Source organism: Polypterus senegalus, chromosome 10 (genome assembly GCF_016835505.1).
Source record: "Polypterus senegalus isolate Bchr_013 chromosome 10, ASM1683550v1, whole genome shotgun sequence".
Lineage (NCBI taxonomy): Eukaryota > Metazoa > Chordata > Cladistia > Polypteriformes > Polypteridae > Polypterus > Polypterus senegalus.
In genome coordinates this window covers 163,357,973-163,382,331 of record NC_053163.1, presented here as the reverse complement: position 1 = coordinate 163,382,331, position 24,359 = coordinate 163,357,973, and the positions used below count along the sequence as shown (strand labels likewise).

The 24,359-nt window shown below is 43.6% G+C and overlaps 1 protein-coding gene across 1 annotated transcript in view; it reads right to left on the bottom strand.

The window, feature by feature from the left end:
* The window catches only part of nfia (nuclear factor I/A), a 285,399-nt gene that overhangs the window by 154,289 nt on the left and 106,751 nt on the right, over positions 1-24,359 (bottom strand). The window contains 1 exon segment of the mRNA XM_039767230.1: positions 20,382-20,913. Coding sequence (XP_039623164.1) covers positions 20,382-20,913 — 532 coding nt within the window.

Genomic DNA, 24,359 nt, shown 5'->3' with positions numbered 1-24,359 from the left:
GGTGATGTGCATCTCCCTCTCTTTAGCCCTTGTTGCTTTTTCTTTGCAGAGTGCAAAATTTCAAAGTTCCAGTAAGAGGATTCCCGCTCGTGCACCCCCGTCACGTCCCAGTGGATTTGTTACAACGGACATCGATGGAAACCCAATGCCCTCGTCCCGGGATGCCAGTCTTGCGTTGCTGATAACATTTTGGGGAATGGCAGAACGTTTTCTTTTCTTGTGTTTCCCTCTTGAGAGAGCGAGTGAGCGGGGCTGACTGTCCTGGCTGCGGAATGAAAGACTAACTTTTGCCTGGCTGGTCACAGCACCGAGAGCTTGGCTGGTCACACAGTGAAGAGTTCCTATGATTGATTATTGCGTTATCTCCGTATCTTTGACTTTGAACCATAACCTCTTTGTGTGGAAAGCCTGGATGGGAGCTACCACTCTCTACCCGGAGACGGGGAGGGAAGGCGAGGGAAGGCACAGGGAGACACTCCTGGCCACCAACCCTGCCGGCCCTCAACTTTCAAGAAGAATTCATCTTGGCAAGGAGAGCGAGCGGGGAGGTGAAAGAGACAGCGAGAGTGAGAGAGTCGAAGAGAAAAAGTCCGAGTGAGAGCAGAGAGAGAGAGTGCAAGAAAGACAGAAAGTGGGAGCAAGACTGAGAGAGAGAGAGAAAACGAGAAAAAGAGGGAGCAACAGAGTTTTCAGTTTGGAAAATGTCTTTTATTAATCAAAAATCAATCCACTTTTTACATCAGCATAACTATAAACAGCAACATCATTCAAAACAGTGCAAACTGTAAAAAGAAAGTGAGAAAGTGAGAGAGAGCAAGACCACCCCGACAGCCAGCCAAGCAGCACCGTCCCAATGAGCAGGACACACCCCACCACAACCATCCAGGCCTGTCCAGCCCCCACATGATGTTCCTAAAAATGATGAAAGACAAATACGAGCAGAAGCAGAAGCCAAAAGTGAACTCCAAATACAACAACAAGTGCTGGCTGACACATCCTGACAAACGTCACTTCCAGCGGCACATTCAGCAGAAGGCTCCCTCATACACACAGGACAATTCAACACCACGGCCGAGGAATGAGCGAAGGTCTGTGGAACTTGGGTGCTGACCCGGGGGCCTGGAGCACAAGGAGAGCAGGTGACCAGGACAGGGAATGAGCGAAGGTCCCCATGAGATACGAGGCAGCAGGGATGACCAGTGGGCCACCTCACAGCAAAGACACAGGAGGAATAAACTCACCAAGAGAGTACCAAGCGGTTTCCTGAACTGTCAGGGTCTCCTGCTCTACACGTGTCCTGTATGTGGTGGTGGGTTTGTACCCTAAGGAGTCCACCGGTTTCTGAAATATACTCATGGTTTTGAGTTTATGGTGCTGCTGTTGATTCTTACTGCTCTCAGAGTGGGCGTGTCCTCAGAGGTTGTGACCTCTCCATCACCATGTGACAGGAAGACATCCTCATCTGGCTACGTAGATTCCAAAACCTTTCAAACCTTTCTCATTTTCTTTGTTTTGTTTCCCTGGTTTTTGAACACTCTGCACTCCTTCTGACTTGGACTTTGTCTCACGAGTCACAGCTTTGGGGACTGATGGTTGCTCTCCTGGTTCTGACCCTCGCTTCATTTTTTTTTTCCAGTCACTCTATGAAATCTCATGGCAGCAAGACATAAGACTAGCAAAGTAAAAACCAACTTAAGTGATTTATGGTCAAGCTGATGTCCTATAACACTTGACATGAAGCGCCAATCGAAGGGCACGGCTGCCACTTCTCTTCACAGGCTGACTGGTCAGTGCAGTGTCCAGGCACCACGTCAGCAGTGTTACACTCATGCCCTTCTTTGCTGTCAGCAGTGCGATGGCCACAGTCTAGATTTTGGCTTTAGGTGAGGAGAATATCAGAGTTAAGAATTGGACCGTGACGTTTACTTACAGTATGGGCTATAAAGGACTGGCATCCAGGCAAGGACTCATTTGGAAATGAGAAGATGGGTAGAGGGATTGATTTACCTTGCTGATGTTTCATCTAATCATTCATTTTTTTCACTGCTGAAGCATTTGCCTTAATTGCAGGGATGAGTTCAAGTGACATGTAGGCTGCCAAGGTCCACAACCCCATTGTTCTTACACACAGTAGTCGCTTCATTTTGGCTCTTCAATGTTGCATGCTATTTTTACACCAGAAGCCTGAACTTCCAATAACTGCCTTTAGGTGTCGCTGTATGTAACCCAACGCGCCCCAAACCCCCCCATTTTCAGAACTCACCTATTACACTTTAGGATTGCAGGGTATTAAATTCATGCCATTGCAGGCACTGGCAGGAGTGACTCCTCAGGAATGAATTAAAGGGAAAGGAGAAGAAGCAAAAGGTGGCGAGACAAATTCGAACATCTGTCAAAGCGCTGAACCCTCTAGCCCTGTGCTAAATCACAAGATGGGCACAGAGGAGCCCACTGGACACTGGCATACTTCCAAACTGACTTGGGCTTGTCTGGTTACAAAGCAGCCATCCGTTTTCTGGAGCCACTTCATCCATTCCTACGGTTACCAGGGGCAGGCCTCATCACAGCAGCATCGGGCTGGCACAGACTGGTGGCATGGTGTCTATGTGTCATTTACACCAGGTCAGTTTAACTAATATGCACACCTTTGACATGTGAGAAGATATCAGAGTACCTGGGGAACAACCTGGGCCTGATTTAAACTCTGATCTGTGGTATAGTGCCTAGTCATGTGGCACAACTGGCCACTCTGCCAACCTAATACCCTTTTTAAAGGGTATTTTCAAAAATTGATCACAGACGCTCTCACAGATGCCCACACTGGGCACACCATTACACACATACCAAAATATTTTGCTAACTTTGTCAATAGGGTTTCTAACAGTCGTCCATATTCAGGCTGTGGAGCTGTGGACACAACATACAGATTGCATTCCAGCAGCCTTCCCCCTGGCAGTGCCCATAGCAAACAGAAAATTATAGAGCAGATTTTTTTAAATGCGCGCTCTCATCCATTCCAAGCACTCATGTAGCTAAGCATAAAATTCAGAGGTCCACAGGTGGAGGTCATTTGTGGCCCAACCACGTGAAATGTGCCAGCTGTGCCAATCACTGTTTTAACAAGGTGTGAGTAAAACTGCCAAGTTTGAAAGTCAAAGCCAGACAGATTGTAAAGTTGGCATGCAAAAACATGAAACATCAGCTGAGGTCCCTACTGTGCCCTACAAATCATCTGATGGGGGGCTTGGGCACAAATATCGCCAAGCCCAGAAACTGTGGATAAGGTCCAGACCCCATCATCTGTGGGCGCAAGGGCGGGGTCACTGGGCCACCTGTCTGCCACCTATGGAGTGGGAGAAAAAAAAAAAACAAAAGATGGCAAAAAGAGCAGACAAGAACACCCCCATCAGTGTGAGGGGACCAGTCTTGATGGACAGCAGGAAACGCCCTGCAAAGCCACTGCCAGCTAGATGGACTTCAGGTGACTGGCCATTGACCACCTACCTAGACCTGTCAGCCAGGTGACCTAAAGGGTTCGCCAGAGAAATCCCCTCATCCATCTTCTCAGTCTTTTATCCCATTTATCCACTTCTACCCCAGTCTAATTGGGGGCAAGGCTGGAGCCAACCCTGGTCAGGGCGTCTGTGAAAATTCAATTCATTCTCCTCAGACGGGTGCAAGAAAATCCAAACAGACCCCAGATGAGACTAAAAGGGTGGAGTTGCAGAAACAAATGGGTTCAAAGTGTCCAGCACTCACACAAGCCATTCATCCCACCCTTACAGATCGCCGACACAGAGCAGGCTGCCCACCGGTTCAACAAAGCCCCAGCGCTCACTCTCTTCTGTTTCGCTGGCCATACGGTACTTTACGCGCACTCCTTTCACCATCTGCACCAACTTTCCCCACAGACCCGCACAGCTGTCCTGTTTCATGTATTTTCTGCCTTTTTTATTCCAACCCAACTGCTCTTAACAAAGGTCCTCTGCTTGGAGCTGCAGGGCCATCTTTGTTCTCCGGCACATATTCAAATCCAGGATACTGTACCGACTGTGCGATAAAACGGCGAAATCGAGCCGCCAAATCATCGTTAAATTCAATTTCCACTGCGCCTATTCATTTAGGGGGCTGCTAACTGAGGTTTTGACAGGGCGGCACAAAGCAACACAGCAAGCCCCCTTTTCAGCCAAAAGAAATGACTTCAAAATCCAGCGGCACCCCCTCCTTTTCTCATTTCCTTCAAAGTATGTCTTTTTTTTTTCTTTTCTTTCCCTTTCATTTTCACACCCTGTGTACCTGTCCACCACAGACCACCTCTTTAATAAGAAATGGGGACTCCCAAAAGTGCTCTGGAGGAGAAAATAAATAAAACCGCCATCAGTTACGCTGCATGACTTTAACTGGGCAGGCTGGCATTTCAGTCGGGCAGAAGGGTAAATAAAAAAACAAAAAGAAAAACTGAGAAGAGAGACGGGGAGGGAAACACAACGAAGTCGATGATGTTGTTACTTGTTCTAATGGCGCTTAATCCCCCGTCTGCAACTCACTGCTATGTCTGCACACCTTGTCACGGCTCTTTAACCCCCCGCCTCACCTGACACTCACGCCCCATCAGATGCGTCGCCTGCGCTTCAGCCCCTGCATTTAATAAGAGCCGTGCCCAGTGCAGGTGGGGGGGACGGACTAACGACCTCCAGGGTTAGGGCACCTCGGCCATTGGAGGTGCCCACCTGAATGTGAGGATAAACGAGTGTCACGTGTGAAAGAGTCTCTGAAAATGTGGTCATTGATAACTTCAAGTACACTGTATTGACGATGGGGCAGAGGGTAGGATGTGGACCTCAAGACACTGGGAATATGGCGTGTTTGTGTGCGTGTGTGTGTGTGGTGCGTGTGCGTGTGTGTGTGTGTGTGTGTGTGTGTGTGTATGTGTGTGTGTGTGTGTGTGTGTGTGTGTGTGTGTGTGTGTGTGTGTGTGTGTGTGTGTGTGTGTGTGTGTGTATGTGTGTGTGTGTGTGTGTGTGTGTGTGTGTGTGTGTTGTGTGTGTGTGTGTGTGTGTGTGTGCATGTGTGTGTGTGTGTGTGTGTGTTGTGTGTGTGTGTGTGTGTGCGTGTGTGTGTGTACGTGTGTGTGTGTGTGTGTTTGTGCTAATAAATTAAACAACCAAAGTACATATTGATGTATGCAAATCAACAGATACTGTAGATAGATAGATAGATAATGAAAGGCGCTATATAAGAGAGAGCTAGAAAAGGATACACATATTTATATATATATGTATATATAGAGAGAGAGAGAGAGACAATAATGAAAAGTTGTATACAATGTGTAATAAGCTGCATATACACAGCTGTGTAAAACATACAATAAATCCTGTTAATTTTTTAGTAATACTCGTATAACAGAGAGCACAAAGCACGAATGCTGAACACACCTGCAGACAGACCAGCCAGCCAGTCGGTCACGTGTACAGTCCAGGTACGGTATGTCAATATTCACATTATAGATATTCTCTCTCTCTCTCTCTCTCTCTCGACACAAATGGAATGCCTTATAAACATGAAGATATATAACACTTTTCTACTACTGGGAGAGCGTAGCTATCAGTTAAACAAACACGTTTGATGGACTAAATGGCCTCCTCTTGTCTGCCAAATGTCTTCTGTTCTCACTGTCCTGATATCAATAATAATATCACCCTGCGATGGACTGGCACCCTCTCCAGGGTTTGTTCCTGCCAGTGCCCTGTGACTGCCAAGATTGGCGCTGGCTGCCCCTTGCCCTAGGAAGGCTGCTTAGTGACGTGGATGGGTGGAAAACAATAATAAATAAAGGACAGAACACACGTCTTGACAAATAAAAGGAGACACTGAGTCGGTCCAGTTTCTTTGGTCAGGTAATAACTAGGTTGCCCTCATATCTTACCCAGAGACATTATTACACTGAATTTCAGTCTGCTTCACGTGGGGTTGAACACACATTAACTGTGCTGCCAATGAGTATGGCGCCGTCTTTGGGTGCCGTAATGTGGCGGGCGGCCATCACCTCTCCCTACATGCGTGTGTGGATTTCTATCGTTACTCACATTCAGAAGTGCTGCCTTCTCCAGTAACACTCTGATGAACCCTTGTCTCACAGAGCACACTCTTTTGTTTTAAAGAGTGAATCTTTTGGTGATCTTTTTATTTCTACTCATCACACACAGCCCTGCCCGTTTCCCACTACCACACACACATGCCGGGAGACTCACAATGCGCGGTTTCTGTTCAAATTTGAAGGTAATTAGATGGTTGCCATACATTGTAAAGTTCTCAAGCCAAACTAGCCGATGAGCTGTCTGCCTACAATTCAAATGAAGTCCTCATCAAGTTCAAATACAATCAAAGTCTGCACAATACAGGCAGTGCAATGACTAGCATTCTCCTGGCAGGGCTTAAGACAATAAGCGTCTTGTTGAATGGTATCTGAATACAAAGAGTCCATTCTTAGAAGTTAGCCAAAGCTGCTGTTCTGAAATGGGAAAAAAATGTCTACCCCCTTTAAGGCTTGAATAGTCTGAACTGTTATGAATACCTCTCCCTGCGGAGTTTAATATATTTTAACCCATTTGAAGCCAAGGGCCTGGCTCAATGTTTTGTTGCAAACAAGCTATGATAGCCAGCGGGAATGCCCAACAGCAGCTGACTTTTTGGCCCAAGAAACAACTTTTAAAAGTAGACCCAAAAAAAGAAAGAAAAGAAAAAAAGCCCCCAGCCATGATATTTTATTTCCATTCTGCTGATCTGTATCTGTTTTGCAGCAAAAAAAAAAAAAAAAAATCTCCCAACAGGCGGCAAAAGATGAGTGCTTCAGAGTCCCACGTCTTACTCTGCCTTCTGACTTTTTTGGCCATTTCTTTGGAGTTTGACCTCTTAGATCCACTCCCTATCTATCTGTTATATAGCGCCTTTCCTATCTCTTATTATCTGACTGAGGAACACATACTGTAGCAGACGCCACTGTTTCTCCAATTGTGACAATGTGGCCTGCTCACGGTCACACAGTGCCAATGGTGTTACCTGGACCTACAAGCTCAGGGTTTAAAGGCCAAAGCCTTAACTACTGCGCCAGCCTATCTTACAGTGGCTTTGCCATCTTTCTATATGTTCTATTACATAGCGCCTTTCACACTTAACTATCTGCGGAATACAACGTCTTTACCACTCATCTAAGCCACTTTGACTTTGTCACTTGTCACTGCTTTTCTTGTTCCCTTCTTTACATATTCTTCTCTCCTGCTTATTACTGTCACTCTTTCTTAAACACCCTGGGTGGATAATTGGATGAAATCAGATGTAACAAATACAGTCGTAATAATAATAGAATATAGCGCCTTGTGCACCCTCTCTGTGTCCAGACTGTGTGTTTTATTTTCGTTTGTTTAGAGCTCTTTGTGCCCTTCCTTCTAGCTTTTTACATTTGGATGCCCAGTGCTGTGCTGTGGCACAGCTTCGTCATGACTGAAAGCCCAGGACAGGCCTCAAGAAAGCCACATTCATTTATTTTGTGCTCCCCTCCAGATGTTGCATTAAACAAACATTAAAGATGTCAAAGTGTCACGGTGACCGGTAGTGACCAGTAGTGACCAGTAGTGACCAGTGGACCCCAGAGCAGGAGCAGCTCGTCTGTACGGATTGAAGAGGAACACAATGGTTGCCAAAGCGCATTAAAACCCACTGCCCCCGATGAAGAATTAAAGACTTAACTTCGTGGTTTCTGATTTTTTTTCCTTCAAATTTATTTTATTAAAAAAGATATTAAATAAGAATAAAGTTCAGGGGCGCTACAAGCGGAAGACGTCGACATCAAAGCGGGCCCGAGCTAGTAAGACGTTCGTGTCTCACGGAGTTTGCGATCGCTAATCTGACAGCTTCTCGGAAAGCGCGCGCGGCCCTCGGAAAGTCTCATTAGCCGCAGATAAATCGCCGCCATTTGATGTCGTAATTAGAAGGCGCATTTCTCACCTTAGGGTGCGTGTCAAGTGTAGGTGGGCGAAATGTAAAGATGGCGGAGGGACTGACAATCGCTCGCAAACTGTCACTTTCAAAGCACGCTGAGAAAAAGTGCCGGGTGCTCGTAAAAGTGGACGGACTACGGGCGCGGCGTGCCATTCACTTCGGAGTCGAGTGACACAAGTGGCCTGTCTTTAAGTCGTAAAGTCACCGGCCTGGTCCCCCTGTCGTCCTCTTACTGCCAGCCTCATTCCCGCAGACAGACATCCAGCGGCGAGGGCCGCCATAGCGCATGTAACTCGCAGTACGCGAGGCCGAGGCTGCGGCGGCGGCGCCTTCTTTGTATTGTTTTGAATCTTTCATTTCAATGTGAGGATTTTCACAATAGCTGCACTCATGTTTTCATCCTGCTACCTCTTATAGTTGGACTGTCGTACTTTTTACTCATATGGCGCCTTTCCCATACTACGAGCGCTTCACAAAAAACTCCAATGTAGTGACGGGAATTCGAACAAAAACCACTGAATACCAAATATTATCAGCGTTTCTACTGAAGCGACAAAACGATTCAATAATATTATGATTTGTATGTAATTATTGTAATTTACAAATTAATATTTACCGAGTGAGGTAGAAAGAATGAGACGGTCCATTATAGTCATTATTATTACTGCTGCTGTCATTGCTATTATTATGCATTGTGATACGAGTATTATTATTATGCTCATTATTTTGACTGCTACGTATTATCATAGGTAGATAAGGTCGCACATCCACCACACCTTCCCTGTTCCCCGTCCAGTGCCTTCCTCTGAACACGAACTGATGAATTCCTGTCGCTCTTTGCACTGAGCTATGCTCCCCTAACAGTCTGCACTGAGACGCCCGAGTCAGTGCCCATTCTGTCTGGCAGCACTGCACCCGAGTCATCGGCCCACCCTGCGTTGTCCCTTTATTGTACTTTTGGAAATGTCCCTGCTAGGCTGTGTGTATCCTCATGCAGCGGCTTCTTTTTGCTCTTTTACTTGTTAAGCTGTTACTTAATGCTGACATGAAGATAAGCTCTTTTATGAGTATTATAATAATTATTTTGATGTGAGGACTTGAAAATGTTCCGTTGTAATTGTTATAATGATTTTTCATCTCAAAACCTGAAAGTGAGTCGTGTTTTACTTAAGAGTTCTTTTACGTTCTCCTGCACTCCTGGTACTTCAGTGGCACTTTAGTGGGCCGTGTGGCCCGGGTAGCTCCATTGCTTGACAAAGGAGTATTTTACTCCACGAAGGGTTTGTTGAATTTGAAGTCGGGTCTTTGGGCTTTGAAAGGGTGCAGAAACAGAACTCTGTAATGTCTACAGGCGATTTACAGGAGCAAACAGACGAGCCTGTGTAATTGAACAGAGCGCAGAGTCCGTTTTTTAAGTCAGGCTCCCACCCACACTTCGCAGATCCTTCCTCGTCCATTTATGTGACCAGTTAGGGAACTAAACAAATAAAAGGCTCTTTCTGCAGCCTGATTCATGTGGACAGTTCTTTTGAGAAGTTAAACCAAGAGGCAGGTGGGCTCCTCGGTTTGTGAGAGTGGGGCCTGATTAGGCCAGTTGTGCGTTGCCGAGTTTGTGTGCTTTGGCATCAGTGTAGAGATCACAACGCAGAGTCCCCCGTCTTTGCTCGAATGTGCCGCCGTGTACGTACTGGGGGGACACTTTTTAAGGATTTTCATCATCCTCGCTGCATTTCCGAGAAATATTTGTATCATCACAAGTTAGATATAAATGACATTAATAAAATCTTTACATACTGTAACTAATCATTACCTTACCGATACGTTATTGAGAAATGAATAATTCCTGCTGTTATTTTCGTGCTGTTTCACTGATAAATGCGCACAGCGCTCTGATGTGGCCCCTTGTTGTATTTCTGTCCGTTTTCTCTTTCTGCCATCGCTGTGTTCATTTGATTCCTGTTGCTCTTACTCGCGTAACTGCTAAAATTCTGCCAATTTCTGTCCAGGCCCCTGTTGTGTGACTCCCAAGCTGGCAGTACTACTACAACTAATACTAAAAATACACACAATAATAATAATTCTGGAATTGAGCGATGTCGTTTTGTTACATACTCTGCTGTCGAGTGGCTGTGCCATTTTCTTGTTGTTATCAGTGTTGCTGCTCTGCTCTTAGGTGTAATACGGTAATTCATAACAAAAATAACCTGCGTTAAGGTCGATTTACCAGACCCACCAATCGCACGTTGGCATTCAGGACTCACCTCTTCCCTACTGGCGTTCTTCCCGGTCCTTTCGCTTGCTGCCTGTGTCTGATTTGCTCCATTGCTCATTGCAGTGTGTGTGATTTTTTTGTTATTCCTGTCTGCCCCGCAATGGGCTTTGTGATATGAAAGGCGCTATATCCTGTAAAGACGTCAGCCTCATTTGTGTCAATTTGAAAAGGAAAGGAAGAGGAGAGCACGTTGGCGGCCAAGATGTCGCCGAGTTTCAGAGTTTCATCCACTAGCTCCAGTTTGCCCTCAGGCACCACAAAAAAAAAAAAAAAGAGCAAAACAATTAGTGTGGTTTCAGACCTTAAATCACATTAGCGCGAGCTTTAGAGAGCCCAAATAAAAAAAGCTGGTGGCGGCCGGCAGGGGAGCCGGACTGGGGCCGAGGAGAAGCGAGCCCGAGCTTGACGTCAGCCCCCCGAAATGCCAAGTAGAGAGTGACCACAACAAAGCTTGCGGTTTCTCCCACACTCGGCCTAAATGGCTCCAAATTATTGTTATTCATCATCGCAGGGAGAGAAAGGGAAATGTAAACCTGCTGTAACAGTAGACTCGCCAAAGCCAGCCAACAAATATTGGCAGATTTTGTTGCTATCAGACAAGGCCCGCGGCTACAACTTGAGCTACCTTCGGATTCTGGAATTCTTAAGACAGATAAAGACGTTGCTCGTTTCACGCCAAGAAGAACAATCCTCCTCTGTTTTCCGCTGACCTTTGCACCTGCAGGCCCAAACGTAGATGGAAGGGGCACGAGAAGGTGATAACGGGGCAATCCGAGCAGCTCAGTCACGACTGTTTTTTATGAATCGACTCGTTCACGGGCAGGCGGGCACTCGGCCAGATTCTCACCGCAATGACCTCCAGCCGGACGCAGGCAGAGGGAGGCCGCGACGGCCAGGGCATCCCCTTCTCTCTCCCAGATGAAAGACGCCGATCCTGCCCTGGGGCCGCCCGCCACCTCTGTCGTCAGGCGCCTCCCCTCCCCCGTGCAGCCCCAAAGACTTTGTATTGCCAGAAGGTCACGGAGGGGCAAACCCTCGCTTGAATGCCCACTAATGAGCAAAGATCAATGTTTATCTAAGGGGTCAAATGCCTAGTAGCGAAGGTCAGCACCTCAACAACTTAAACCCTGACCTTTGCACGTGCCCGCAGCTCCTCGGAGTCAGGCACGGCTCGCCTGTTTAAGCACTAGGCCGTAAATTAAATTGGCCGAGGGAGTGAATGGGCCTGCACAGGTTGTGGCTGTTGAGACAACACGCGGATTTACAAGGACCAGGGACCTTCGATGGTTTGCTGGCCCCTGTCATCTGTATGCCACACGTGGAGAAAGGTCAGAAAAGAGCGGGCCACCTTGCATCCGGGCGCTATATCAAAGATAACGTGACTCACGGCAAATAAGCAAGCTGCATTCTGGAATCTTTCAAAGAACACCCAACTAAATTAATAAGTCAAGCCTTTCATTAGCATATGTGGCCTGCTTGTGTTTTTTTAAGATTTTACTTTTAGCTTTATTTACTGCAGTAGATAAATAAATAAAACCATTTCATAAAGCCGCACTGGCTCTCAAATAAATACGAAATTGATGTCTCCTCCCCCACTCCCGATCTATCAAAAACACTTTACACCCACACACAAATAAATCAGCGAATACACGCACTTGCAGCTATTCTGGATTATTATTACACCAGCAGATTAATTCATTAACCCCATTAAGGATCTGACATAAATGAAGAGACGAGCCTCAGTCAATTTAAAACTGTTTTACGCATCAAGAACCAATCGGCCGATCGCTGGGCACCTCAACCACATTCACAACGCTGGACCGGTTGGCCGTTCACCTAAAGATGGCATCGGGCACACAAATGGCGCCTTCATTCCCTCACCTGTCATCTGGGCACTGGGTGTGTGAGAGCCAACTCTGTACTAGGCACCGCCACACACTCACGCCAGACAAAGGGGCACATGACAAATCACCAAACTGGCACGTCGTTGGGTGGTGGAGGGAGTTGCAGTAGCCAGAAAAACGCCCACCAAGACATGAAAATGGACAAAAATAAAGAGCACCTGCGACTGATCTCAAGTGTACGTCTGCTGCCAACGGAGGGGCACTTAAATGCGTGGACTCCCAGATAAAACAGGAAAGTCGAGAACATGGCTGTGAATTCTCACGATTTTGAAGGGCTTAAAAACGATGGCCATAGTCACTTGAACGACGTCACATGATTACACCCCCAGAAAAAGATTGTCACGTCCAGGCAAAGGAGCCCGAAGATGGTGACACAAAAATATAAACCATAACACTGGTAAACATCCGCACTTCTCCAGAGATGTATGAAGAAAATAATAATAAATCTGTATTCACAGATCTGCCACACCCAATAGAAAACCATATTTGTCTGTAAGAAACAATTCCTTACAAACATAAAATTTAAAAAGGTTGTAAAATCCTGATGGTAAGACATAACTACAGCAGCAGATCATATGCTCCTGCAAACTGTGGCCAGTGGTGTAGTGTAGGAGAGAAACATTAGTGAATCAAGTGAAAATAAAGGGAACAGCGTAGATGGCAGGATTCCACTGCCCACCGTGTCAAGCACCAATGTAGTGTCACTGCCTGCAGGGCTCGCCATATGAAAACCCATCTAGAATATAAAAGTTTACTCTTCTTGACAAAATTTTACTTAAGATTTCTGGCACAAGATACGATGCCACAGGACTTTGAACATGTCCAGTTCCTGACTCGCTGTGAGACCAAGCAAATCATACCAAATTGTGGGCATTAGGGTTGCACGGTATGCCCGTACTGAAAAGGTACAGAAAAACCTACGGGACCATCATGTCATTAATTTGGCACCGGAAGTAAGCGGCTGCTCTCAGTCCTTTATGAATGCAATCAGAGCTCCAACGATGTAACACGCATAGCACATATGGCTCAGCTCACCAGCCACCTCCTCCCTGCTCGCTGCCATGAGTTGAAGAGTGTGCTGGCGCAGGAGGGCAGTTACGTGGTATTGGTACCAAAGTCAAGCTTTACTATTAACTCAACGCTAGTAGGCATCCACAACTTAATTTGTGCACCATAATAGTTGTGCCAGACATTCAGAGAGCAGAGTGAACCGCCAAGTGAATCATAAACCCGGAAACAGAACAAAGGGTCGATACCAGAAGTGCCATGCCACAGTCGGAACAAAAAGTCAAATCATTTGTAGTACCCGTTTTTGAAAATATCCGCAAACCCGGGCCATTAAGAACAAGTGGCCCTGACTCCAATATTTGTCACACTCATGATGTCACATGGTGCAACTTCTGGGGCTGTTAACGGGGATGCATCAATGAAACCAAGATGGGGCTGCTGGGACTTTCAAAGGATAACGATAAACAACATGAAAAAGATGTCAACAAAAATAAAAACTGAAAATAAATGAAAGTGTACAGTATTTGAATCGTCCCCATATACAAACCAAATTAAAAAAAACCTGAAAAAAATGCATTAAACACCAACTGTTATACTGTAAAACGGAAGTGCTGATCCAGTATGCCAGATCAAAGTCTTCTTGAAGTTGGCTTTTCAGAAAAAATGATGTCTTACCAGTAGGCTGAAGCTTATTTAGAGTAAAACGAAACAGTATTTAAATGTAAAACACGTCCTATGTCAAAATCAGCAAATCTGTTCAGGAAATGTCGGGATGTGTGTGACTTTGTGTGTACAAAGTGCGCCAAACCCTTTAAGAATATTACCAGAATGCTGTGCGCTTCAACCGGATTGGCTAGTCAATGTTTGCTCAGAACACCCAGTCCAAATCTGCACTGGGTCATTTGGGTTTACCAGCGGACGCTGGCAAAGAAATGGACACTCCGTTTAATCACCCTGACATATTCCAGACATTAGTATTCTTGCATTGTGGGAGTGAAGGAGGAATAAAAGAATGAGAGAAAACAACCACAGAGCAGCAGGGACCACCACCACCACCAAAGCCCAGTCACCCTCGCTCTACATTAAAAACTCAAAGACCGAAATTCAGAATGAAGAAATAGCATTTACAGTACAAACAATGTTTATACTGTAAATAGGAGAACATTCTCTAAGCCATTCAGTCCAGTGTGGGTCAGGCCATCTCCACATACAGTAAGGGCCCACTGACACTGACACACACACCACACTCACGGTCACAAGCCCAATTTATGTCTCACTTCACTCCTAGAATTTCCAAAGATTTTTTTCTCATAAATAAACAAACCCTACTGTTTGCCAGGTACGTATATTTTACTTTTGGTGTACTGGAAAATTCATGAAATGAATCCATTAATTAATCAGCTAATTCCTCAACCATCTTAGATCAATAGCTAGCTAGAGTTGAAAGGCGTTATATGATAGATAGATAGATAGATAGATAGATAGATAGATAGATAGATAGAGTGAAAGGCGCTATATGATAAATAGATAGATAGATAGATAGATAGATAGATAGATAGAGTGAAAGGCACTATATGATAGATAGATAGATAGATAGATAGATAGATAGATAGATAGATAGATAGATAGATAGAGTGAAAGGCGCTATATGATAGATAGATAGATAGATAGATAGATAGATAGATAGATAGAGTGAAAGGCACTATATGATAGATAGACAGAGTGAAAGGCACTATATGATAGATAGATAGATAGATAGATAGATAGATAGATAGATAGATAGATAGAGTGAAAGGCACTATATGATAGATAGATAGATAGATAGATAGATAGATAGATAGATAGATAGATAGATAGATAATATATTTGTCCCAAGAAGTAAATTACATTTTTACAGATGCACAAGACACCTTATACAGGAACACATTTTTTAAGACTCTGCAAATCATTCAATTGGACAAATAAACAGTTCAGTATTGCCCCCATACTAATTTCCAGCCAATGAAAGCACTGAACACACCAGTGAAGCCCCTCCCACTGCTCTGTTACCAAATGGATTCTGTGGTCCAACATGACCTGAAGAGCTGCTCCCTGATTATTTGACTTACCAGTGCATACTGTAAACTAAATGACTGATGAGATGATTCAGTCATTTAGTCAAAAAGTCACATCAGTAAACACCTCAGCATAGCACACAGCATAAACCAAAGAGAAAACTTGATTGTAGTTGGACAAAGTGACTTTACTAATGAGAAATTTCATTTCAGCAAATGAATGAATTATTAAAATCCTTTAGTTTAAACAATGAGACAAATAAAGACATTAGCCACTGGCTCTTGGTTTACAACAGACAAACTGAAACTTCTGTAAGCTGTGGTGAACTCGGGATCAGCAGAGTTAAACTTCTGTCAGCTTTCCCTAAATGATGCCACCCCCACTGCCCACCCTTTCATTAGTGGGCAGGGGGAGAATGAATGCCTTGCCTGTGTTCGAAAGGTCTGCTCAGCCGCATCCAGGAATGACTGGTGAAAATGTGCAAAGCAAACAGGAATTAACAACAGGCCAAGGTAAAGTAAAAGAAAAGAAAAGAAAAAAGGAAATACAAATTTGAGAAGTGGATTTGCTTTGGAGGAGACGCTGCTAAGGGTTTTTATTATAAGTGGATTTACTGCACAAACATCTACAAAAATTACTAATAATTAGCATCTGATCAAGGGAGTGCAAGAAACACAGAACAAAGTATGGGATGCTGTTCAAATGAACAGATTTGGGCCCCCCCATAAATAAACCATAGTAATACTTCCTGCACTACTGCCAAAAATATACAGCATGTGTAAATGAGGAGCCAGCAAGCTCTGGAAAACAGAATTTGAGGAAAGCATCACAAAACAATTCAACACGGCACATGGGCCCCCCAACCGGCCCAGCCCCACGGCAGCCACACTCCACTGTTAGACTTAATAATTCTAAAACCAGCCCATTATTGTCTTATTAGCGGCCTAATGAAAATCATCTCGACGAGCTGGAATGCCGACATGTGCAGGCAGCTAAAGGCTTGCGCTTGATAATCACTGCGTTCACTCCAAGTCACATTGTCATACAGGAATTACAGGCCATAAGCAACACTGAGCCGCTTTCGCTCTAATTCTGGACTTATTAACACTTTATTAATACTTTGTTAATGGCACAATGAAGCGACGAGGCTTTATGATAAGGGGATTCTGGGACACACTTTGGGTAGACTCACCCCGGCATCAAAAAGGCTGCTTCTAATGTCGCGCCTTCTATCCTGAACACAACACTGGCCCTTCAAAAGACACATTAGGTGAACACCTGAAGCACATGTAGGTAGAGTGATTCACCCCAGGGTCTGACCGCGTGCCAACCATAGGAGGGAACCTGACAAATCCCAGTCGGGATCCTCTACAGCAGAGCGGATGCTTTCATTTAAATAAGGAGAAGCCTCGGGCTCTGCCTTCAGGCATCTCGCACTCCTACACCATGTTTTGCAAGTAAAGTCAAAGGTTAAATCTGACCCTCAGGTGAGCCTCTCCAGCGCCTCTTTCCGGAGAGGGGAGCGCTTGATGTAATTTGATATATCTTGTTACAATGCTGGGAGAGAACACATTTGATTCTGAGTGTAAAAAATGCAAAGGAAAATAAAGACGATAATAGGGGGACCTCAAAATGTGTAGAGGATTGACAGCCATGAAAGAAACGCCATAAGCTGGAGAGATAAGGTATGATAAGAGACAGTAAAGGCGCTATATAATAGGTAGATATGTAGAGAGACGGGTTCCTGTGACTGTCTCTAATGAGCTCCTGACAGGTACAGTACTAATATTACTTTCAGACAGCTAGAAATATTCACAACGCATACACGCAGAGCCGCTGTGATTGATATCTCATATCTCTAACTCAGCAGCTCCTCATTGTTTTTGCCTTCTTCATCAGTTGTGTATTATTTTTTTTTTGTCAATATGATTAACGTGTATTAACTTCTATTTTCACTTCAGAATTGCAGATTTCACATTCAGGTAAAACTGTGAAGTACTCGGTCCTCATTATTCTCATTTGCCTCCTAATTATGTCCTAAAAACTACAGTTCTACTAATAAACATTTCACTTTGAAAAAATGACACCAAAAGTACTTGAAGCAGCAACAGCTTTCTTTCATTGATCATAAACTAAATTTCTCTTGCAATAGTGATTGACTTAAAGGCGCTACACAGAATTATGAAATCTGTTGCTCTGATTCATAAATGAATTCAATATGTAGAAACTAAACGGCAGCACATTCAGTATATGGCCACTTACCAGTATACAAATTGTATCGGTTGTTACCTATAGCTGCTTTATTATTAGTCTTAGTCTTACTCTTCTTATTCTCCTTCTCGCCAGGTTGTGAGCGCCATGATCTGGATGGCGTTCTTAATATTTTTTTCTGAGGTTTTCGGGCTCCCAGGTCCCCCAAGTTTAATTAAGTGGATTTGAAAAGCGAATGTGTGAATTGCTGCTGTGCCGTATTCACCGTCCTGACACGTTTGTATTATGGGGTGTGTGTTTAGTGGCCCTCCTCTTCTCTAAATCAGTGGTCCTGTTTCGTTTGTTATTAACACCATATATTTACTTGGCAAAAGTAGGTTCTGAAATACTTTTAATAATTTTGCCAAATTATTTTTGATGTCTTTTTTTTCTTAAAGCCCCACAGGCTTAGCCTTCATCCTATTTGGCTCAATGTTCATGGTGCTCGTTTGCAGATGTGCGTTTTTCTCTTTTTTTGGGATGTGGATTAGCTCATCTAAAAATATGGATTAGGCTTTATTTTCCTTTTCTTAAGGCTGTAAATATTCTTCATGTTACTTCACATGTAAAAAGCCTACAAATGGACAGTTGAAATTCTGGCCTGCTTCAGTGTTTTAAAGATTCCACATCACCTGTGCGCACACACACTCATTGTGAAGCTGTGCCCTAAGTGTGTGTGGGGACAAGCAGATCAGCAAGACAAAGGCCAGCGTCAGCCCCTTTTGTTTTTTTTCCTGTTACTTTCCACAACTGCAGGCATAAGAAGAAACAGCTCTTTGGATTTTACTCCTTGTTTCATTTTTGCTTGAAGAATATTAAAGTCGCACTCTTTCTTTGCCCTGTACCTTCCAACACTAACTTTATTATTCCAAGAATTCTTCTTTGTACAAATCTTTCTGCTGTGTATAAGAAATGAAATAATGAAGGATGAGACTAGCGCTTCATGAACTGCAAGAAGCTGACACCACCATAGGTTACACTTTTGTTGTATTTATTTCTCTTTAGACTTTCCTCCATAAGAATATACAAAATTACACTTACACGTGACTTGTAAGTTAAATAAATAAACGTACATTTTTGTACTAACCTATGCAGTTACATTTTTTTTATGCTCATTGGTTCCTCCAGCCAACAGATGGCACCGTAGAATTGCCAGTGATGCTGTGTATTTAATTGCCAGGTGCTCTTAGCTAGTGCCATGTCCACTTCAAACCAACAGAGGGCGCCACTGAACCTCCATGTTTTGGAGTGCCAACCCATCCCCTTTTTAGACGGGTAAACAGCACACAACAGACATGCTGTTAGCCCAAAAGGCAGACTCAATGTAAACACTACACAAGCAAAAGTGGAGGAGCCCATGGAAATCAGGTGGCATCCTCAATGACAAGCAGTGCACGTGTTTTGGAAAGATGAACTTAATCAACCAAGACATAAACGACATAGGGACAAAACTAAAACCCTAGTTCAAAAGTATGCCAAGGTTGCCACCAGGAAGGCAAATATTTAAGCATGAAAATAAAAGGGCTGAGAAAAATGAAGAGCAAGAATAAAGTCAGCAAGGCTAAAAATTTCTGAACGTGACATTTTGAAGAGCACAGCATAACGTTGTTCTTTATAGTTATGGTGTGATGACAACACTGTTGTCGGTCATGTGACATCAACCAGCAAAACACACAAAATGGTGCTGAGGAAATAAAAAAGTGTATAGCCAAAATAAATGAAATGAAATAAACCCAGCTAAGGTGTTTGAGTATCGCTAATTTGAAAACCCAAAATGTGAAACTTTCTGAACACCAACGTGACGCCATCGGTGCTCCCTCTAGCTTTTTGTTTCTTTCACTGCTGAGCTGATGTGGACAACATATTCATTCTGAGTGTGTTTGATCAGGTCCCCCATGAAACACGAGTGCCACAATCAACGACCACATGGGGATGGGGGCGTGGGTGTCACGAAGCTATGACACACAATCGATTAATGATCTTTTGAATGTTCTTCATTTATTTAACTAAAGACAAAGATTATATTCTTGAAAGGTTTGTCATTTTGGGTCAGCAGCTCAGAGGTTCTCCTCTCCCTAAAGTGATTTTGCAGGCTTCAGTGCTTTTAGAGAGTGTTGGTTGGGCTCAGGACTTTTCTGGTAGAATTTAGGCTTTTGGTTTTTGGATAGGCTTGAATTATAACAGACAACACTCTCGATGTGGAGGGGATCAGACTTTTGGCCGTGTTTTTATAGCAGCAGCCTCACCCTTGGTTCATTTCTCAAACATCTCGTCACCTTGTCCAGTCGAACTGAACACAACACATGGTGACCACGCTGACTCTGTTTAGAGATGTCAAGCTGCTTTTAAAATGAACAACTACCAGTACAAGCTCAACCAATACGAACACACGAAAAAAAAGAAATAAAAAGAGAAAAGATCATCTGAAAATGACATAAAATTGCACCTCCTATGTTCACAATGGCAAAGAAGAATCCAAAGGGCCCAGCGACGTGGTCAGCAGTACTGCTCTGCCTGACACCCCAGTCCCAGAAGGTTATTTCCCAATAAGTAGGAGAATTTCTTCTTGATGACCGTGTCTATAAATGTCATGACCTCTTACACATGCAAACATTGGTAACTACAATTGAATTCTAAAACAGTTCAGCAAACCTCTGTAGACATGGCCAGTGCAGTGGCCTTAATTACCGTTAGAGGAGGTTAGCAGCATGTTTTTTGACTCAATAACAGACAGGTGTGGTCCAAGGTGACCACTACAACCGACACAGCCCTCCAACCGGGCATGTGCAGCACCACAAGTGCTCATCATTGCTCCTTTTTCCCATAACATACGTGGACTATCACACAAAATGAACGTGCACATGAGACCGTAAAGTAAAAATAAGCAAACTCACCCACGGCGTGAACAAAGTATGCCAAGTAAAGGTCGAGCTCTTTAACTGAAACTCCTATGTGATGGGGTTGTACACACAAGCTTGGATTTGAGCATTGAGGAGACTTTACAAGGCGTTCGCCATCAGTACTTTCGAGAGGAATCCCCTTGAATAAAATCACCATGACCAGGTCTAACCTCCAGACCTTGTCCGCCTGCCGCAGGCAGTCAATTCTCCGCATTTTGCCTTTCTGGTCCGGATTGGACAGTACACAACATGGCGGCTTCTTGCCAGTGACCGATAGCACAAAATCCTCTCGAAACTCAGGCCGGATGTCCTTGCGTAATTTTGCCAGTAGTCGGGAGGCCCACTTCTGCTTGACCTCTGGCTTCTCGCTGAGCAACTCATCCTTGACTGCTCTCTCCTCTTCCTTTGACATGCGCTTCTCATGCTTTTTGAAGTATTTTCTTTTCCGAGCTTGAAGGTTAAACCATGTGTAGGCGAATGCTCGAACATGGGGCAGGAGTGCTTCTATGAAGGGATGGAATTCATCCTGAGGAGAAAAAGAGCGACAGAAAGAATTGTTAGAATTGGTGGGACCCACAGGAGGATCGGGTTGCGCTCAAGAAAGTACACACTAGGCCCACTGGGAGTCCAAGAGAGGACCTTCCTCCCAGTCACCAGCTGTACAAGGGCTTAGGCCTAAAATGCAGCTGGAAATGCCAGCATGGGGTTATAATGTTCAATTTTTCATGCGGACCTTGATTGTCACACATTATTCTTTGGTGTATAACAACGCCTGCTCCACACATGATGCCAAAATGGACTGGCGAATTGACGTGCATACCAACGCCTGGGCAGACAGCACAGAAGCGCATCACATAACGGCTGCATACGCATGCTGAAGAATAGCCGTGATAGGCACTATATGAAAACCCTTCACTCCAAATTCAATTTTCTTCACATTTCTGAGTGGATTGCCTTATTTTGGTGAGCATGTATGTTTGCGTATGTGTGTAGAGATATACACAAGTTCATCACCTGACTCTGCGGCGCTTCATTAAAAATGACAACTAAATAATTAGTCATATAATCTTTACTTATATTCTTGCACACACACACACACACACACACACATACAGTATGTAGGACTGGATTCTCCGATTTGGGTTTGAAGTTTTTATTTTAAATTCAGAGTGCACATGTGTATGACCCTATGTTATGCTGTGTCTTTCACGTCTTTCTATTAAACGGTACTTGTCACATACAGTATACAGTACCTGCCATCTATCTAGTGCCTTTCATGGCTTTACCTACTGGTATACAGTGCCTTTAACATCTGTCTGTCTTTCCAGTCAAGGCTGCGCTACTCACTGATTACGGCGCTGGATAAGTTGCATGCTGATTAGCACATGCACAAAAGAATTTCACAGGACTCTGCCGACAACACAACAGTGACCCTAGAAACACAAAGGCAAACACAAAGGCAAACACAACAACATTTACTGATCTCCTGTTGTTCATGGGATGAGCTTTTTGGGGTGTCGCAAATCAATGATTTCCATTAAAGGCTGACATCTCTGGGCGTACGGTGTGAAAAGGTGGCTGAAAGCTCCGGAGCTGACGGAATAAGGTGGCCAACCTGCGATTGCCAGCTACAAGTCCTGCAGAAGGGAAGCTTGGAAATGAGATGATGACGGTCTTCTTAACAGTGAATCTTGGCTCTGTTCTCAAAAATCTATAAATGAAAAAGCTCGACCGGTCTAGTGTGTAAACATTCATTTATTCTATTAGTTTCACTACCCAATTCCAGCTGCCATTTCTATCAGGCAACTCCCAAAAATGGAGGCACAGACCAATGGACAGTGATGAGGCACTTCTGATAAAAGACAACAAAAAGCAATCCAAGATTAACATAAATGAAAGATGGAGTAACAAAAAAAGTAAGCAGTAGAGTGCTAGATAATACGAACAATGTCTTCACATCTAACATGGTGTCCACGCTGCCTTGGACTAGTGAAGCCTGCGCTTCCTGGGTGTCACAGAGGCTGCCCTGCCCATGCCAAGTAGCCCGTCAGTACAGCCACATAGTCACTAATGTCACGGTGCTACGATGTCCATCAGTAATGTCAGGGCCTTTATGATGGGTATGTTGTAGTTGTGTGTGTTTGGATCACTAAAGTCAGGAAACGGGAAGCAACTAACGCATCTCTTTATTCTCTCAAAAATAAGAAATAAAAAATGATAATATAATAAAATAAATAATGACTGATTTACCTGCTGTATATGTACCACATGTATGGTCATTACTTAAAAACTGAGAGTTTATCTGTTTTATAAGAGATGCATATATGAATAAATATGAAGGGTATTTAATTAGATAGATAGATAGATAGATAGATAGATAGATAGATAGATAGATAGATAGATAGATAGATAGATAGATAGATAGATAGATAGATAGATAGACAGACAGACAGAGAGATAGATAGACAGATAGATGGGCTAGAAGAGAACTACTCTATAGATGTGCAAGGCCCCGTTCAGTAGCTCAGCAGACGTGAGGGCCACTATTCTGTATAACACTCAGCTAGATATGCAGGCAGGCTGACAACTAAGCTTCTTCTTCTTGTATTAATTTACTTTACATGTCACTAGTCAGCCAACATCTGTCCAGTTACTGTGTTTTATAAGCTGTCCTTAAAATCCTTTAATCAGATACAAAGAGGTATCAATCCCTAAAAGAAGATTTTTTTTTTTTTTTTTTTTAACCCATAACTATTGCTTTTTTAATCCAAGAATTAACTGAACTCTCTGAAGCCGACGGGCTGTTGTCCTGTTTTCCCTCCAACGGTCAGGAATTTGCGGCTCCTCAGCACACTCGACAGAGCAGTAACTACAGATTGGCCTAATGTAATAACTTTTTTGAAATAAAAATGAAACAAGAAAAAAAAAGGGAGAAAGAAAATGAGCGTGCACCGGGTGTCCAGCAGTGCCTATAATGCAATAACTTCTTTTCAGACACGTATTTAATCAGGGAGGTTAGGACTAAATCCTTCTTTAATGGAACACTTTCTAGATTACATTTTTTCTGTATTGTGCAAAATCCTGCAATGCTTCTTTTATACCTAGGACCCCGAGGTCAGAGAAAATTTATATGATCTCTAGAAAGCCAACAAAGACCGAATTAAAGCACCTCCATGCAAGATGAACACAATAACCTTTTTTTTACCCTGCTAAGTACAACACTAAGTACATCCAGCAAAATACCGAAATGTTTAAGCAAATCTTGCTGGCAGCCTTCCAGACAAAAAAGGCAAGATACATCTTAATAAAAACAGAAAGGGCATGTTAGGTCTTTGCAAGACGAAATGCAGAACTGCATCCCATTGCTAATTTTCTTAAACATGTAGCAACAAAAGCAAAGCAACTCGGGTACAGTCAGGAAGAGAGGCAAGCTATCAAATCCAGATTCAGCTCCCTTTGATTTCTTTCTTCCTTGTAGTGTTGCAGGGACCTGGCCTTTCCAGAAGAACACCAAGAACTCGGCTTTTTTTTTTTTTTTTAAAGCAAAGAAATTATATGTTAGGAGTACACTGGGAAAGTCGAACAAAAGCACACTTTGACATGTGAAGATACGCTCATAGCAGAGGACACGCCGATGTGTGCTGTGCAAAGGAGTGAACTTCTCGGCCGTGAATAATTTGGCTGTTATCGTAACTTATTTACAAACCTTACATGTTTTTAAAATACACCACACATACCCACACACATACAAATCTACATAAATATATATGTACAATTAATGTACGTACACACACACATATAGAAAAGATAAATACAAAGACAAATCATCAGAGATAGATAGATAGATAGATAGATAGATAGATAGATAGATAGATAGATAGATAGATAGATAGATAGAGTTGCTCTCCCAATATTAATCACATGCAGTTTATTTTTGTAACACATTTTCAATACCCTTCCAAATATTACATA